We start from the raw sequence: 20,234 nt of genomic DNA, 5'->3' as shown, positions 1-20,234 counted from the left end.
TTTAACATAGGAAACCATCTAACAACATAAGTACATGGAGTGTAGATGAAATTCACATTAAGATCATAAAGTAGGTATGATGATAAAAATTTTCAACTAGGTCCACCTAGTTACAAAGCTCAAAGAAACGATCAGATTTTCTCCAGAGGTTAGATAAAAACATCTACATTATGGATCGTCGACTGCAAATTACTTTTTTTGTGTTGAGAGTGATTTGGAGAAGGTGATAAGGAGCACAACTGAGGTGCAAAAAGACCAGACTGTATAAAAATAAAGACACGTCACCAGAGATGCATCGAGCAGTGGAGCTGCTGCTCAGAGAAGTTTGTCTTATTATTTTTATCATATACTTAAAGTTTTTGTTTCATGTTAACTCAACTGTTTTTGATTATAAAAATAACAATGGAGGTGACTAAGACACAAGTTTTACATAGGTTCATTATTCTATGACGTTATGTAAATGCATCATATTTATGGCTATATATGATGCATAGAATATAAAACAAAAAAACAAGAAAAAAAGTTATGTAGGGGAAATATAAGTATTACCAGCAATGCATACGTTATTTGGCAAACATATAGCATTTGTAATTATAAATATAATTCATGTAATGTGTATATACACACACACACACACACACACACACACACACACACACACACACACACACACACACACACACACACACACACACACGATAGCACTGTTTAAATAAATGGAAAATTGGCCAAAAAATATAGAAACATTTTAAATCCTTAATATTTTTGGTAAATTTCATTTCAGATCACTATTCCTTATACTGAACATCAACCTTAAGAAATGTAGAATTTTTTGCTATAGCAACATGAACATTACATTAAAAATTACATATAGACCATACAAGATAGATCCAATAAAAAATACAAACAAAAATAAATATATAAAGAAAATAAAATAATATTGAAAGTAAAATAATAATGGATGGTAATTGGTAAATGGACTGCATTTATATAGCGCTTTTAACAGACCTATGGCCATCCAAAGCGCTGTACATGTTGCCTCACATTCACCCATTCACTCACACATTCATACACCGACGGCGGTGTCAGCCATGCAAGGCGCCATCCAGCTCGTCGGGAGCAGCTGAAGTCAAAAGTTGGCAGCCTTGTGATTAGCAGGTTCAGATGTGTGTGACTTGGGGTCGGAACTGAATTCTGCCCTCCAGGAACACGATTGGGGACCTGCGGTTTTTAAGAGCAACTGCAAATGTAACTTACATGAACTTATATGAAAAAACTAATTGCAATAATTAAAGCTTATTTTGTTTACTATTCATTTCCTTGAACTGACTGGGATGCATTAAAAAGAAAAAAAGGATCAAGTAGAATGAGCACAACCTTCCTAACAAAGTGGTGACAGCCACTCCATCTGCTGAAGGCCATATCTGGAGGCCTTTGAGAGCCTCCATATTGGCACAGCCTTTACCATGGCATGGTGATGTCATTGGCCTTCAAATACGGCCTTTCGGGGACACAGCCTTCGAGTTGTGTTGCACCCATGTCCGAATGAGTGCATTGGTGCGTGCTGCAAAAAGCACAGTGGTTCTCAAACTGGGGTCCGGGGCCCCAAGAGGGGCCGCGAGATGGTGCCGGGGGGCCCCAGTTTTATGATATTTTACAAAATACATTCATTTATCATGAATTCTGTGTAATTAAACCTAAAAAAATAAGGCTAGTAACCAACAGCACTACTTTGTATAACTTAATATGTTTTGTTTAATTAAAATGTTAAATTTTAGAACAGTTTTTGTAATACATTTTCTCTGGGGGGCCCGCGAAGGAATGCACCGTACACAAGGGGGGCTGCATGCGGAAAAAGTTTGAGAACCATTGCCTTAAAGTATAGCAAGTTTGCTAGTTAAACCAATAATTATTTTACATACGATTCAGAACTATTGATTTATATTTGTATTGAATAACACTGGATGAGGAATAAAATATAATCTAAACCTCAAGATTTCTGTATTGTTTGTTGAGTAAAATAATTAATAAAATTTAATAATTTAAGAGATTTTTGTTTTATTCTCTTTTATTTAGCTCTGATGTTACAAGTACCAGGGTTGTTCCAGTGAATGACAACTTCTATAATCTAATTGGTGTTGGGTCTGGATCCGATTACTGAAGTCAACCCCTGGCGTTTCCAAGAACAGTACAACAGCAAGCACATTGAGTCTAAAAATGCATTAAGTATGATAAATAAGTATAACGCCTCAGTCAGACCATCAGCGACTAGCAGTAGCAGAGCGACATGATCTCATTCATTTCTATGGAAGCTTGGCGACGTCTGGCACACGAGCGACAGTGACCCTAGGTGACCGGATGGGGCGTGTCTAGCGATGTGCCAAAGTATAGAAAAGTTTAACTTTATGCAAATGATGAGTGACTTTTGGGAGTCAATTCAGGTGTTTGTTGTAGTCCAAGAAATGAGATTTACATAGAAAACAATAACTTATGGCATCATTTACTTTGGGGTATGTACCTTTTGCATATCGTTAACTGTACTAATACACACTGTACATGAAATATCTTGTGCAGGTGACAAAAATGAATGTCAAATAATTTATAAATGAGCATTTTTTTTGCAAAACGAGGTAAATGATTTTAGTGTATGAACACAATTAACCTTTTAAATGCTGCGAATGTATAATTCAATTCTACAGAAAACACTGAATAATTACTGATTTCTGTACTTTTACAATCCATGATAAAATTTTATTCTGTAAATATACTATAATTGCATAATATTTACATGTATATTACACTGATATAATATTACATTATATTCATGTGATCTTGAATTTAATGGTAATATTTTTATTTACAATCAAGCAATATTTTTTTGCAATTAACAATAACAAATATTAATTTTTAGTGTCAAAAAAGCTTTAAAACAAAATTAATACTTTCTTTCAATTTAAAACTATTGCAGTCACTTGCAGCATGTTTCCTGGCCTGCACAGCAACCTCCAGTGGATGGATTTATACCCGCACTTCCCAGCTGCTTGACCAGCTCAAAGGGATTATTAGACACCGTCTGAGGAAAGAGAACAGCATATTTATACTAGAGCTGGTTGCATTTTATAATTTATGAACAAATATTCTTTAGTATGTATAAGTTTATTCCATCCAGGGACCAAATTAGATAGATCCACATTTTTTCAACAGAAGCTCCAGAACACAGCGCAAAATTGCTAGGGGTGGATGCAAATCTTAACATCTTTACAGACAAATGTCCACAGCATAGAAATGTATGGATATTATGTAAATGGCTTCCTTTAGTGTACCTGAAAATGTTTTTAAAATCTTAATAAACCCAGTAAATGGCAGATGGAAAATCTATCTATAAATGCACAAATACTTTTAAATGGGTTGCCTATGAATTAAAATGGTTGCTTATGATTGTGTTAAGTGTGATTGTAAATATATTCCCAATTCTTTCTTGTGTTTTCTTGGACTAAACTACCAAAAGCACTGATAAAATGGCATTCTTAAGTTGGAATGGCAGACTTGTGGCCAAGTCATATTTGTAAATAGGTGATCTTGTGTGTCTGAGGCTGCTGTATCTGTGTACCTACAGCAAATAGTGGCCAATCTTAGAAACATCGTATACAGTACTTTCATGAAAAATCAAACTGCACTTATTTACAAATGTACAACTACAAGGTTTTTTCTTTCACACTGCAAGTTTAATCCTTTAAAGCTAACTCTCCAGTTTGAATTTTTGTTATCCAGCTTTTTAAAACTCCAATGGACATTCCATGTCACAGTTTCTCTACACACCCCTTACCATGCCTACTATATGTAAATTAAAGAAGTGTGCTTTTAATAACTCAAGTCTGTCTATCAGTAAGAGCAATATAGCTAAAATGCTGTTCAAAGTTTTGTTCTACCCCCCCCCCCCATAGGTGGGTGATTTACACACCCTAATGCACAGCACAAATTATGCACATAAATACTGTATGTACTGGTCGCTGTTTTCATAAATCTAGTTCAAATGTAAAACCCCTTTTATTGATGTATTTGATGATTACTCAGTGCTGTGATGAACATAGAAATATGATGGCAATGGAGCTGCAATGTCTATGCTGCCTTTGCGCCATCCATCTCTGGATAAAGGATCACTGGCTGCTCGCAGCAAGTTGTGTTGACCAAGTTAAGGAAAAAAACTTTCCAGTGTTATTTTTAGGAATCTGTGCATCACTGCAGGCTTGTGACACATCATTCATGTCTGTCACATGCACACTTTGGTTACAGTGGAAGAGATGGAGAAGTGTTTACGTGCCTGTTTATAGCAATAAAAATCAGCATATGCCATATTTTACTATGATTAGCCTTGCTACAATTACGAGCTTAATCACATTTTTTATTGAAATATTCCATTCACATGAGGTGAAGTTTAATCACAAAATTGCCCAAATTGTTTTATAATCACATAATGAGTGTGCAATTAAACAGTCACCAATCAGTTACAATAAATGAATCACTTACCTTGGGTTTGGCATTGCAGCCTTTAGAGGCAGAGACGTTCCCCCCGTGTGGTTGCAATGTGAATTCTTCCAAAAATCTGGAGTTGCTCAGAATACTTGCAACATCACCATCCACTTCCATTACTGTATTTGCCTGAAGAAAGTCCCAAAGGTTTCCTCATTATGCTTGTGCACACTGTAAAGCACAAGTGTCCAGTCCTGCCCCTGGAAGGTCACTGTCCTACAGATTTCGCTCCAAACACTCCTGGCTATATTTAACCATGACCATATAGCCTACATAAAGTCCTCAAACTGAATACATGAAGAAGTCCGCTGAATTTGATATATCTGAATTACAAAAATTATTACTTTTTTCAACAAATTACAATGTTTTATAATCTTTGTGGTCTCCAGTTAAGTATTTATTGACAGAAAATTTTTCATTTTCAATTATTGAAATTGAAAAAGAAACTTTCAGAAAAAACAAAGCTTATTTACTTTGTCTAATATGGTGAAGTGACATACGATTCAGCAGTCAGTGCAGCATAGATCTACTATATGAGACAAGTTATTTCTGACATGAATGATTAGGGTTGGAGCTAAACTCTGCAGGACAGTGGCCCTCCAGGACAAGGATTCGACACCCTTGATTTAAATGCATATACTTCAAACATTTAACATAAAAATGGCATGCATGACTATTTTAGCATTTATTACATTTGCATAAAACTGACATTCATTTACGCCACAAGACCTAAGGACAAAATAAAACTGAGCAATATATGAAGTATTTACAATTATGCTAACAATAATCATTATAAATGATTTAAAGAATGGAAAAGTATGCATTGTAAATGTGATTCTGTCAGATCATGTGCTGGTAAAAATTGTATACCTTGAAGGTATATTGGACATCAAATTCAAAGCATTCTTCCACACCCGTAATATTTCCATTGTACATGGCCAGACAGGGATCCTTCTTTGAACATTTTGGTAACTTGAAGAGTCGATATGTGGCTGACACAAATTTGCAGTCACCTAAAATGTACATTTGATAAAGTAAGTTCATTTAAATAACTTTTAAAATAAATGTAACAATTGATAATGATAAACTAATAATTAACTTCATCAGTGTATTTGGACATAACTTAACTATGGAATTCTTTAAACCAACTATGTTATAAAATAAAATTAATTATAAATTAATTTGCATTTTAATGAATAAAATAAGTATTTGATCCCTTATAAATTAGCAAGATTTCTTACATCTGTCTTTAATGCATTTTACGTGTAAGCGTCGCAGAGGTAGAGCTGAAGCAGCAGAACCAAGTCTGAGAGATATCCATACATATCTATGGTTCAAACTACTGGGGTGTATTCCAGAAAGCAGGTTATGTGACTTATCCAGGTAAGTTTAGGAGTAAGGAAGCGGATAACCTGTGCTTTCGGTTCCAAAAACGAAGGTAACTTTCAGGTTATGTAAGTAACCATAGCAAGTGAGATAACCTGCTCCGGAGCAGGTTATGTTGCATGGTAAGTTCATTTTAGTTAATGAAATGAGGCTCCGGAGGATGTCTGTGCATGCGTGTACTTATGATGAGCGTGCAGCGAGCGTGGAAGCATGTATTTTGCATAATATTACAATGTTAAAGCATTTATTTTATTACATTACAGTCACATTGCTGTCTTAGAAAATGTATGATATTTTTAATTACATCGATTGAAATACTCAGCAATGGTGCTGAATGAAGAACTTGCACATGGTTTATCTAAAAGCATATTTAAAACGCCACACATACATATAAACAACAATAAAAACTTTATGTTTACCACAGGGGGACTATAACAATTGGAACTGTGTTGTGTTATCATAAATATTATTGTTAACTATTTAATTTTTATCTTCAGCTATATTCAGCTAGATTACTAACAGGCTATGTGAGGATGTAGTTGTACAAAAAAAGTGCTTTAATGGTAAACCTGAAGAATTTCTTGAGATCATTTCTTAAGATAAAAGATGTGCATGTTTTAGCCAATGACGTTGATCATTTGTTTTCACAACACACGATTACCATGACAACTGATGAATCCCCTCTTATACTATAGAGTATATACTATAGTTATAAATGGGGCCAAAACAGATTCAACCATAGAAATTCTTTACAGCAATCACCGATGCGGTTACACAATAAAGTGAAATGTTTGGAGTCAATTACTGCTTACCTTGTGTATTGCAAGGTGGCACATTCAAAACAAACATATGAAACTTACCAAGAAGCTTCTCAAGTTCCTTATTGCCAATGGTTATTTTGTTGGCAGTAACAAGTCGTGGTTTGCAAAACCCAACTTCTTCAGCCAGTCGCATCAGGTCTTCCCAAAAAAGGGCTCCACTGAGACACTCACCTAATGAATGTGTTCAAATAAGCCTACATCAATGTCATTGTGTTTTGTGACTTACAAATAACACAACTAAAGTGATGACTGCATTGGAAATTTGCAAAAGAGATGGAAAATTGGTTCATATGTCCATCCTTACCCCATAATACTTTGTTGGTTTTTAGGTCTTCTGGGATTCTAGTATCACTATAAACATCACTGAAGAACAATTCCCCTCCATCCTAAACAGCAAAAACATGAACATGAAAGTTTCTCCCGGCAAAAAGTCAAAACAGCGGATCATCTGTCTCCATTTTGCTCTGTCTACTGCATCCTCCAAACACCCACATGTCCTTCAACACTCCATCCATGATTCTCCTTTTTGGTCTTCCTCTTCTCCTCCTGCCTGATAGCTCCATCTTTAATACTCACCTCCAGGTTCCGAAATTACACCCGCCAGCCGCCAAATGCGGGTAGATTTTCCGTTTGATGACTAAATTCAAAAGGCTACCCGCCACACTGGTGGGTGATTTTCATACCAAAATATTAATGCAATATAATGTGTTTGCCAGTAACTAATCTGGGGACGAGGTAAGCTAGCACAGAAAGTCTCTACTCTCCAAGTCTCGCACTAGAGACAGTCTGTTGCTAGCTAGTACTGCAGGTAACTTGCGGTCTGCAGCTATCTGCTTCATATTAGCTGATATGTGGCGACATTTACCGGGAGTGAGCCAACCTTTGAAACGAAAACTCACAGACGAAAAGGGGGATGAGTTAAATAAAACAAGAAAGGTTTGTGAGAAATGGAGGGATGGAAATAATAAAGTTTCAAGAGGCTGGCTACAATATGATTCTGGCGCTGTCGTGATGAGTTGTTGGGTGTGTCACTAGTATGCTTAAGATAAAAACAGAAACCACTAATTTGTCATCGGGAAAAAAACGATGAAACTTGAGAACATTTGTGACCATGAATACAGCAAATGAAATTAATGTACATGTAACAAAAAAGGCTGTTTATTATTCTGGCCGGTAAAAAATATGCTTGGCTGGTGGATTTTTTCATCTACCAGTCCCTGTGGCAGGTGAGCCAAAAAGTTAATTTCGGACCCTGCTCACCTCCCAACATACCCTTCATATCTCCTTAGTACATGCCCAACTAATCTTGTTTTACATCTATTACTATTTCTTAAAACTGTCCCACATGCATTGATCCTGTCCATCCTCGCAACTCCCAGCAAAAAATAAAATAAAAAAATCAGCATCTTCAGCTCATTCACCTCTAACTCTGCCTCCTGCTTTTTTTGTCAATGACACCACCTCCAAACGATATAACAGGCAAGAATTTAGTTTGGGTTTTTTATGTTAGTTTTTATTTTATGATTATTTTTAAATGTGCTATTCATTTCGGCTTAGTTTTAGTTAGTTTCATTAAGATTTCATTTTTTTTTATTTTGTGACAGAGGTAGTGATAAATGCAATGTGCAAAAATCTATTTGTGGTGGTCAATTTTAATTTAGTAATGGACTGAGAAATAAATTAATGTATGGAAATGTACAACAACGCTCTCACTTGTATGATGTCACAGCAGTAGGCAGCGAAAATATAACGACACGGCTATAATCCCTCCCACTTCGAAGTGTTACTAAACTTGATGGAAAAGCTAACCAAGCCGAAGTGAGGTGAAGTGAGGGTACTATGCAATGGAAAAGCATGATTAAAAGTGTAACTGATACTCATTAGAGACTCATCTCTTCTCAGTCTTGCTTCTGCTCTCATTCGTTTTAAAAATTGGTACCAAATATAATTCTCCATTATTTGTGCATCCGCTCACATTTTAAGATTTTATTAAACAAACTGGTTAAAAAGATATAGAGTAACATTTCAAATAATAGGTACACTAGTAATGCATACACTTCTAGCATGACTATTACTATCATTACAGCATTAAATGTGTGAGTACAAAACAGAAGTACCTTTAAAACACGGTAAGCCTCCCTCAGGACACTGGCCTTATCTGGTGACAGGTTCACCACACAGTTTGATCTGTCAATAAGAAGAATAAATAGATTGTTCGTTCACCGTTTACGTTTGGAAATTTAACAGTAAATTTGACAGAAACTAAATGACTGACATTTTGACATAAGTAAAATGCTTACATTATAATATCATAAGATTTCTCCTTCAGACCAGCTTCTGCCAAGGCCTCAATGTAACCCTGAACAAAATTCACATTTGGTTTTTTATAACCAAATTTTTGCATGTGATAGTCAATGTACTTCTGGGCCACTTCAAGCTGCAAAACAAAGAAAGTGAAAGTTTGACATGTTTGTCAAGTATGCAATGCATAATTGAAATGTGACCTCTGCATTTATAACATTCTCATCATAATAACATTCATAAGTAGTAAACACAAACTGCACTGCAAGTCATGAACACACAGACACACACACCAGCGGCAGTGGGCAGCTATTCCTTCAGTGCCTGGAGAGCAATTGGGCTTATCTTGGCCTTGCTCAAGGGCACCACAGTCTTTCATTACCTGCTGGCCATGATAATTGAACCGGCAACTCTAGGGTTACAAGCCCCTGCCTGGACTTTTAGGTTTTTGATGTTCCATATTTTGATCACCCATCAAGAAATTGGTGAAAAACAAATATTTACATTATAAAATCATAAAATAATGTTCCAGTTAAATCAAATGTCCATATGTAAAATATTTTTGAACTTTAATCTTTATCATTAATAATCCATTCTGTGTTCTATACAAGAAAAAACTGAAACAAAGAAATTTAAATAAAACTACAGTAAAAAAAATTACTTGGTTTTCTGTCATGTCAATGCCTGTTACGTGTCCCTTTTCTCCTACAATCTGGCTAAGCATGTAGCAGTCTCGACCAGTCCCGCAACCAAGATCAAGCACACTGCAGCCCTCCAAACATTCAGGGACCACCAGACCACAACCGTAGAACCTGTAAGTAGGATTACACATACTCTACCACAAGGAGGCCAAAGCATTTAAGACAGTTGGGGATAAAAGCAGATTTTTACTTTATTTAACCAAAATATATTTTTGTTAATTTAATGTCACAAGATTTCAGAAGAATCATTTCAATAAAGTATCATTGTCATATTTAACCAAATGATATAAGACAAGATCAAAAAAAATTTATTTGTAGATGTTTCTATAATTTGTTTTTCTGATTTATTATGTAAAAATATATTATCTCAGCATAACAGAGTGCCATAATAATGTGTTTCAACCAAAATCAGTTTGCAACAACACAAGTCTGAACCTTACCTTGCTATAACATCTGGATGGATCTCATCTAGCACTTTTCTTATGTGCTCAGGGACACGCTTGGTGGAAGGAAAACAGGCATTGCTTTGCAGATCAGACGAATGCTTCACCGTTTTTCCGTAATACTCCTGTGTTAATGAGTAAATTAGTTAATTAGGCAGACTAGTGTAGTGGAAGATTTTTTTATTTTTATTTTAATTATAGTCTATGAACTTATAATTGTTAAATGGAAAATCCTGTTCTTCTGTTCTAGTGAAAGATTTCTGTTCTTTCCATCTGTTCAGTAGTAAAATGTCCAAAGACTAGAACATTATGCAAAGTCCTACCAGATAAGATAAAGGGGGGGGGGGCTAGTGAATGAGATAATTAACAAATGATGAACAAGTGGAAAAACTCAGTAAATGGTAGAGTTTCACAGAGAACAAAATAATTTCTTCTATTTGACCAGATGTGCTTCAACTGATATGTTTCTTAGTCATTGATAAATTGAAGGTTTATTTTTCTAAGTGACGCTGGAACTAAGATGAAATCTTTGGATCATGGGCGGAGATGGGATGACTGTGTTTTTTCAGTATCTTACTATAAATATGTGCTCAACCTTGTAAACGGGGCTCTTAGGTTTTTAAACTTCTAGCACCACGGGGGTGAGAGCCTATTCTGCAGAATTATTAAATTCAGACAAAGAAAATTCTGTTAACAGTGTGTCTGTGTGATCCGTGACTTTTGCTCTTAGTGAGTATTTTTTGATGCGGCTAAAATTCCACGACACTATCATGGCTATTAATTATTTTTGCAGAGCATCTTATTTTTTATGTAAATGTGGGCTTCACCATCTTTAAGCTCTTCTTATGTTCTTAGCCCAGCCCTTTTCACTCTGTTTACACATGACTGTACACCCATCCACTCCTCTAACACTATAGTGAAGTTTGCTGATGACACCACTATAGTGGGGTTGATTTCTGGAAATGACGAGAAGCACTATAGAGAAGAGGTTCAACATCTAGTCGAGTGGTGCTTTGATAATGACCTGGTTTTGAACACCACCAAAACAAAGGAAATTATCACAGACTACAGAAAAACCAGGAAAACAACCCCCTCACCTCTTTATATAAATGGAACAGAGGTTGGACAAGTTACAAACATCAAATTCCTGGGCCTGTATATCACAAATGATCTAACATGGACTGTTAACACACGGTATGTAATAAAAAAAGCTCAACAGAGGCTTTTCTTCCTGAGGAAGCTTAAAAAAGCTAAAATACCTTCTCAGCTTTTGGAAAATTTCTACAAGAGTACAATAGAAAGCATTCTTTGCCACTGTGTGACAGTGTGGTATACCAGCTGCACTACACAGAATCGAAGAGATCTGGCTCGGATAGTCAAGACCGCACAAAGGATCGTGGGGATCCAGCTTCCCAATCTGGACATGGTTTATGCTAGCCATTTGTTTAAAAGGGCCAGGAACATCATTAAGGATTCAACTCACCCAGGTCATAGACTGTTTGAACCACTTCCATCAGGAAAAAGATACAGAGCAATAATAACTCGCACAAACAGAATGAGAAATAGTTTCTTTCCCAGAGCGGTAGCATGTATCACACCCTTTTCCCATACACACACATAGTTGTGGTAGACTCAAAATGACCCAAACGTTGCTTCTATACGTACTGATACTTGACCATATATGTGTTTTTTGCACTGTTATTTTCACTATTTAATTCCACTGCAGATGATGATAGTATTTTGTAGCTATCTATATTACGTGGATCTTGTATTTGTTGTTTTTGATGTTTCTGCTGTTTCGGAGAGCTTCTAAACAAATTTCATTGTATTTTTTATATAATGACAATAAAGCTCTATTCTATTCTATTCTATGTGTAAAACTTACAGTGAGCCACTAAAGCTAATGGTAGTCGTATTACGTGTGACACGAGTGTGCCGTTTTGATTGGCTGGTTTATGTTTATTTTAAACTCCAGAAAGACCGGCATAATAAGTTCATTTAGAGGTTCCCATAATATATGGTACAAACAGTAGTAAATCTCAACAAAACATTTATTTTGACTATAATCTGCGCACCAAAGCTGAATATCCATTTAGTACAAACTTTCTTAACTGCCAGTAAACAAAAAATATACAACAATTGGAGTGCGTAAGAAGCGATATTTTGCATATAACAAAAAACAATACTGAATTAATTAAATTGGTTTATGTTTGTTTCATCACATGTTTTGTCAAAATATGCCTGCTTCAGATGCGTCTAAAGGGTTTATGATAAAAGAGACGCCCGCGTTTGCCAGATACTCGCATAATCTCATGCATAATCAGAGTTTACTGTTAAGGGATTGTCTTGCGTGTATTTCGTGAACGTGAGCGTCTCTTTTATAATACACGGTTTTGAAGCGTGTGCAGCAGGCACTAATTTTGACAAAACACGTGATGCACACAGGATCTCTCGATGTGCAGAACACATATTTTGAAAAAAGGAACCACACACACGACACCCTGAACACTTATTTTGAATTAGCGCCCCTCGGATGAGCAGTCACGAGCCGCCACTGCTGGAACTCCTTATATAGTCAGATTGTATGAAAAGACGTTTAGAGTTTATCAAATACTGTCTCACCAATAAGGTTAAAGAATTAAATTGGTCCATTTAATTTATCTAGTGCAGGGGTCTTCAATTAAAATAGCTTGAGGTCCAGAAATGAACCCTCCTCCAAGCCAAGGTCCGGACAATTATGTACTGCACGTAAAAACATAAATTGACGGCTTTCACCAGACTAAAGAAATTAGTGTTAATATTTGCTTTTATTGAACAAAATGTAATGTTATGTTATCATGTATTCTGAATAATCTCTCTTAATTCATTTGGATTTTCTCTCTTAATTTGTACTGTTCCTTTAAGTCTATAAAAATGTAAATAAACTCAAATGAAATAAATGAGGTTAAACTGAATTTAGCTTAAAGATGGAAGCATAATCTTCCTAGTTTTAAAAAAAATCACATTACATTTATGTTAACTTGCATACATTAATCTGACTGAGAACTTTATTGGGAGAAATTGCTTTGTCCTTTCCAGATAACATTTTAAATATTATTTTCCTCACTTCATGTCTTTCTTTTCCATCTAAAAATGTTTCACACAGCATCCATGCACTATTTCCCCATCTGGGCTTTTAGTTCATACTGGGCTTTTAGTTCATTTATTTTTCGCACCCTTCCCTCGTACTGCTGAGGGTAAGTTTCTTCAAAGTGTCAATGCTTAGTTTCGTAATAGCGTTTAATGTTACCACTTTTGACAACCGCAACAGACTCCGAGCAAATGAGAAAGAATAAATGCGTATTTTTCCACCCACCTCAAAAAAGAAGTTTTCAGCACCAACTTTCCTAATTTATGAGAATGCCATTGTTTTTCACTCTCTGCTCTCTTCACTGCACATCTGTCTGTGATTGTTCGTGTCGCCGCGCAGCACTCAAACCCATAGATATGTATATAAAGGCTAGATGGCTCAAGGCGGAGTCAGCTGTGTCGTCACTTGGCGGCCATCTTAGGTCAGTGCTGCCATAGTGCTGCTCCCTGCTGCTGTGGACGGAAGGTGAGTGACATACGCCAACTAAAATGCTCGTAACTTGCTGAATTCTTGACGGATTTACAAACGGTTTGGTTTTTTACAAACGTTATTAACGTGGCTATAATTATGGATGCTTTAACATGTTTCATGAATTTTTTATTTATTTTTAGTATACGTATTCAGTGTCATAGGTACATCTTTGACGTTTATAACAAACCAATCCGTTTGAAAATCGGTAAAAAATTAAGCAAGTTATGGTCATTTAAAAGTACCTGCATCATTAAAACTCAATGCTACGAGTGAGCGAGCGCCCTGTCCTAAGATGGCCGCCAAAATGCGGACGTTCAACTCAATTGGTCATCAGCGCGGACGAGCCATCTAGCCTTTATATACATATCTATGCTCAAACCTGGGTCGGTGTAGGACCCAAATAGCGCTACTGAGCTGCCTTTAAGTGCCTGATATAAAAAGGATTTTATAATAACGTTAAAAAGTATTTGCTTTTTATTTATTTCATTGCGTCAAAAGGATTTGCGGTCCGGATCGACGCATCTTGCGGTCCGGATTCGGACCGGGGTCCGCCATTTGGTGAACCCTGATCTAGTGAAACAAGTAGTTTCCAAATTCTTAAGAGATATGGAGGTTAATTGTACTTTTTTGCTAGTTAAAAGTAGAATCCATAAAACATTTATTTTATCAATGTATATTTACTCGGTCTTTATGGATTGATGTGGAATACTTGACATTTAAACTTTAAACAGACCCTTTTACTGTTTGTATACAATGATGATGTGGCAATGTATGCGTGGGCATATTGGCAACGGAAGTACGGCAAGAATCAGCAGTAAAGGATCACAGACAGAGAAAGTTATTTTAAAAAGTTAACTTTATCAACTTTTTCAACACAGCTACCAGATCCGTGTACTATAGTGGAGTGTATAGAAGACGTTAGCAGATGGCCAAAACTAAATTTGACAGATACATATATACGTATATTAGTATATTATATTAGTGCAACCAAAGGCAACAACCAGATATTTTGATGCTGGGAAAACGTTTTGATGAGTAATTGCTCTGTTGCCAAAATGCGCGCGCATGCTATTTGATCACGTGGGCTGTAAAAGTCTATAGCCGTTTCTCAATGTCAAGGAAGGATCCTCGGAAGCTAGAATTTCGAGGATGCTACGTCATCGACGTCCGTCGAAGGACTGTTCCAATGTCGAGGATCCTCGAAATTTCAGCCAAGGACTGAGTCCTTCGTTTGAAAAATATCCCATATACAGGAAAGGATGCAAATTTGTATCCTTCGCGCTCTTCACGCGCTGAAATCACCCACAATCCTATGCGCGCAGCACCGAAAGCACACCTTTCAATCACGCAATGACGTAATGACGTGCACTTGCTAGCCTGTTCCATTTAAAGGGGTCATATGATGAAAATGTTAGCATTGCCACTTTGTAGGTGTGAGCAAAAATAGGTCATTGAAATTTGGCTTTCATTATGATGTCATAAGGATATCTTATTAGAATAATACCGCCTCCTTAATCTGAACTCTCCAACCACTGCACTGCCGTTTAGTGCAGAGAGAAAGAGAGAGAAAAGAAGGACTTGACAGCACAATTGAGTTTGAATTACAACAAACCACCATCATTGTGATCAGTGTTTGCACTTTATCCGCTCATTTGCATTTTAAAAAACACACCCAAAACGACACATTTTTGGACTTGACAGCACAATAGAGTTTCAATTACAACAAACCACCATCATTGTGATCAGTGTTTGCACTTCATCCGCTCATTTGCATTTTAAAAAACACACCCAAAACGACACATTTTTGCTCAAACCTACAAAGTGGCAATGCTAACATTTTCATCATATGACCCCTTTAACGTGTTCTCCGAATGCTTAAAAGGAGCCTCGCCTAGCCTCTGAAGGAAGTGACTTTTAAGGACTAGTCCTGCCAAGCATGGCCGGACTTACCATTGGGCTTGAGTGGGCTTGAGCCCAGGGGCCTCGGCCAATAGGGGCCTCCGTGCTTGCTTGCGTTCGTTTGATTTGTTCAGTCGTTTTCATTTTTTATTTTACAGCCTATTAACCAATAAGTTCAGAATGCAGAATTGTTTTGTGCTGCATTTAATTCGTTAATATATATATATATATATGTCAGTCATCTTGGTGCTGAATATGACGCGCTGAGTTTACTGCTTTTGAAACCCATAGATGCTAGTACAATAGCGAATACGCGAAATGCGAGTCATGAATAAGCTTTACAGATAATGAGAAAGAGCAACGCGAAAATGAAGCGCTCAGTATGAAAAAGATTACTAGAGTAGGCTATGGTCTTGTAACTCAGTTTTTTTCTTGTTTGTTTGTAATCTTACGTGATACGCCGGTATACGCAGTATATCCACTAGTAATGGTCAAGGATTTCCGTATACCCATTTAAAAAAGCGTGAGGATACTTAACAGTGTGTGACAAACCTTTGACACTTTCATTCAGAAATTGACATCTGAATCACTCACCATTCGCATGCTCCACTTGCTACTTTGGCGGGTTTAACCTCATATACACTCGGCTATTTGGTATTTGGTGCATTTGACTTCATGCGGCACTGCGCGATCCGATCATTATATGAAATCAAATTATCACGGCGCAAAAGTGACAGCAGACGGGTGTATTCATGTGGTTCAACAACAGCAAAAAGAATGACATCAGAGTACCGCGAGAGCGATTCGAGAAATCACACAGAGAAGTCTGCTTTCTAATCGCTCTCGCGGTACTTTGACATCACCAAACGATCTGCGTAGCGCCAAATGAAATCCAATCTGTTCGCAGTCTGCAGTTCACGCGACAAACAGTTTCTGTGGAGAAATAAATGAGTGAAGCAGAGCTACGAAACATAACAAAATCCGGAGAGTTAACAACGCACATGATTATATCAACATTTTAAATCATCAGTCCAGTTTATTACTTCATCTGGAGGTGAGGATTCACTAAATTATGGCCATGTTGATGTCCTGATGGTTTTTGATATAATCCACTAGCTAGCCTAACTTTCCTGTAGTTTCTCTTTCAGCATGTTTGCTTGTGCTTAACAGAATCACAGTTTAAACTTCTGAAAAGTGTTCATTTTTATATCTACGTTCAAAGTATTAATGTATTACGTTCATATCAGACGCAAAATTAATTAATGATCATCTTCTCCACTTTGGTTTTTGGTGTCTAATATTACATGATGGTCTTGTCATAATTATTAAATAACATCCTAAAATCTTTACTTTTTCATTCTTAAACACTGCACCCCTTGTACGCTATTTGCAAAAAAATACACTTGTTGATTATGTTTAAAACATTATATGGTGTGTAATAAGGTGAATGTTTATCAAGACTATTATTATTTTCTTAAGCTAAGTCTTACACAATGATTTTAAATGTTGTTATGGGGTATTTTTTAATGTGCATGATTAATTTGAATGTGTGACATCCCTAAAAATACATGATTTAATTTTAGACTGGGCTTATGTTCTGCTTTAGAGATATAGGGGCAGTTTCCTAGTCAGGTCTTATCCTAGTCCCAGACTAAAATGCATGTTTGATCTGTCTTAATTTAAACACATCTTGCACTGATATATCTTAACATTGTCTCAAGACGCACACCAGTAATGTTTTTTGTAAGGTTTGTTTGTAAAAACTACTTGAATGTCCTAATAATAACCTATAGCAATAGGCCTAGTGCTGGATTAATCTAAACCCTGTGGGGAAACTTCCCTAAAATGTAGTTCTATGATATTTTTATTTTAGGTTGTTTACTGTATGTGTGCACTCTCAGAAGATAATTTACACAAGCTGTCACTGGGGTGGTACCCTTTCAAATAGTACACCTTTGTACCTAAAGAGTGAATGTAATGGGAACAAATGTATATATCTGTACCTAAATAGTAAATATTAGGACCCATTTAAAGGGTACCATCCTAGTGACAGCTTTTGTACCTTTTGTTCTGAGAGTGTAGGGCCCAAAATTTATTCAAGCCCAGGGGCCTCCACCCTGGTAAGTCCTGCCCTGCTGCCAAGGAAGTATCTTTACATTTTGCATTAACATGCGATCTCGGCGATCCGTTCACGCAGATCCGATCATCCGTATATCAGGACACGGCGCGTTTACATTTGTCACATAAATGTGGCTTCTGTATCTGGATGTGTGATCGGATCCCGTGCGTGGAGACGCGCGCTGGGTGGATAGCTGTCAATCAAAATTGGTACATAGAATGGGTTGGTCTTTAGCCACATGATTTAGGGTTTTCGCGCTAACCGCAATCCCGTATTGTACAGTGCTACTGAACAGCAGAGAATAACTAGCAACCCCAACAACCGTGATGTCCACATTTTAAGCGTTATATTTTTTAGCTTTAAAAGCCTTATCTTTAAAAGCCTTATAGCGTCCGCACCGCGGATGAATGTCCTGTTTAACTTTACCTGAACTTGACTTTCACCCGCATGCTTTAAATCAACAACAAAATCCGTGTGAAACATGACAGACTCCACTGTTTTATTCTGCCCTAATAACGGGCTTTTGCCTCTGCCTAAACTTATATGTATATTTATATTTTAACCATAAACTGTTGTTAGTTATGTTTCCTGGTAATTTTAATATGATTTAATTAAAAGAGCTAACAATTTCCTAAATTTCCTGTTCATAGTGCGTAAGAAGTAATGTAATTTACAAACACATATAAGTAACCTTGCATAAAACCAACACTGAATAAATGTATTTGGCTAATGTTATTATGGTTTGTACGTGTTTTAAAGTAACTTAAAATGTGTTAAATGAGACAGAAACAGCCGATTGACCAGAAATAAGCGCAACATTCACGTTGATATGTCGCCATGGAAACTCAAACATTATAACGATCCTGAATTCTGCTATTAAATATTAAATCTCTCTATGAATAGGAACATATAACATATGCCTGAATAACTTAAATACAGTCAGCAGTGTTAAAATGCTTTTGAATATCGATTTATTAAGATACTTTTAAGCGTAGCTTTCATTGCTCCACAAATATGAATTTATGCGTCTCTCACCTGCGCTCCATGACCTAACGTCCTTTATTTTTGACAGTTGTCAGTGAGAGGAGATGATAGTGGGCGGGGTTTTTTGTGACGTTGACCTGTAAATGCAGATACGATGGCTGGATTGCGTTTACATTACACTGAGATCCGATCACAAAGCGTCCTCGACTACCTCTGCATCAGGACACACAGATCGGATAACATTCCGATCACAGACGCGTTTACACTTGTCTTTTCAATGTGTATGTGGACAACATCCGGATACAGGTCGCATGTTAATGCCAAGTGTAAACGCAGCCCTTGACATTGAGAAACGGCTAGTATCGCATTCTATTTCGAACAGAATCAAGGAATTATTTTTAAACTATTAAAAGTCTTAAATAAAAAAGCAAAGCGATGTTTTTAAACATTTTCTTTTATTGAGTTATTGTAAAATATCCCCATGTTGTTGTTAAATTAATTTTTTATTATTCCTTTTGATTTGATCCATTGATATTTTGAATGTAAAATAAGCACATTGTGATCCTCTGCAACAATGTTCTTGACATAAAAAGTGAGGGAAACATACCTTAACGACATTATAGACACTTGTGCAAGCTTCGTTACTGCAAAAACACATACAATTGTACTTAGAATGGTTTATAGTTTGTTTTATAACAATGTTGAACTATATTACAATGACTGTTACCAAATATACACAATCTACTTTATCGTTAGTAAAACTCAGCTAATTTGACCGTTTTAATGACAGTTAAAAGGATAGGATAGACTCTACAATATTTAAATGAGGAACAAAATTAAGTTTAAACGAAACTAACCTGGCTGATGTTGATGTGTCTGCCATGATTATTCGTTGTGGCTGGCTGAGTGTCTCAACAACGAGTCAACGAGGAGCACTGTTGGTTTGAAGTGCGTTAACTTCAACCAATCAGCGAGCGAGATGCTACTGCTACAGTGCGCGCATAGTGCGCGGAGGACATACAGGAGGACGCTTGTCATGATGATTCAGCTACGACGTCTACGTGATAGAAAGATAAGAGGCGGCAATGCTCTTTGATTTGCGAGATTATCTTAGTTATTGATTTTAATGTACCTGACATAAAACACATTTTACGTATAACAATCAAACAATAAAGAAAATATGGTGGAACTTCGAAATGCCAGTTTTGTCAGTTACCAAATATCTGAATCAAACTTTTTTACATATCAACATTACATTTTAACCTAGAGAACACACGGGTCAAATTTGTCCAATGTTAATTGCTGCTAAGAGAAGGGTTCTTGGGTTCTCCAGGGTTAATTAAGGTGAACAGACGTCCTTGTTTCCAGGGGACATTCTCTTTTTTTGTAGCAATAGATGATAACAAAGTAATAACATATTAATAGCTAGCTTGTCATTTAAAAAATCCG

The 20,234-nt window shown here is 36.5% G+C and overlaps 1 protein-coding gene across 1 annotated transcript; it reads right to left on the bottom strand.

Moving 5' to 3' along the window:
• Window positions 1-2,595: 2,595 nt before the first annotated feature.
• On the bottom strand, window positions 2,596-19,758 carry as3mt (arsenite methyltransferase). The gene is made up of 11 exons (XM_065254715.1): window positions 19,643-19,758; window positions 19,393-19,429; window positions 10,180-10,307; window positions 9,700-9,850; window positions 9,038-9,174; window positions 8,855-8,924; window positions 7,042-7,123; window positions 6,777-6,908; window positions 5,401-5,543; window positions 4,528-4,659; window positions 2,596-3,073 (listed from the first exon to the last, which is right to left on the bottom strand). Exons 1-11 carry the CDS (start codon window positions 19,666-19,668, stop codon window positions 2,969-2,971), a joined length of 1,143 nt encoding a protein of 380 aa, XP_065110787.1. The 5' UTR covers window positions 19,669-19,758; the 3' UTR covers window positions 2,596-2,968.
• Between the last annotated feature and the right edge of the window lie 476 nt (window positions 19,759-20,234).

The sequence above is a fragment of the Paramisgurnus dabryanus genome, chromosome 4 (genome assembly GCF_030506205.2).
Source record: "Paramisgurnus dabryanus chromosome 4, PD_genome_1.1, whole genome shotgun sequence".
Lineage (NCBI taxonomy): Eukaryota > Metazoa > Chordata > Actinopteri > Cypriniformes > Cobitidae > Paramisgurnus > Paramisgurnus dabryanus.
The sequence above is the reverse complement of the archived record's forward strand: the minus strand, read 5'-3'. Positions and strand labels throughout refer to the sequence as shown.

Coding starts and splice junctions, on each gene's coding strand:
- as3mt (XM_065254715.1), bottom strand. CDS start 19,668: ATGGCAGACACATCAACATCAGCCAG. Junction 10,308..19,392: donor GTGTCTATAATGTCGTTAAG/GTATGTTTCCCT, acceptor TCATTAACACAG/GAGTATTACGGAAAAACGGT. Junction 3,074..4,527: donor GCTGCAATGCCAAACCCAAG/GTAAGTGATTCA, acceptor CTCTTTCCTCAG/ACGGTGTCTAATAATCCCTT.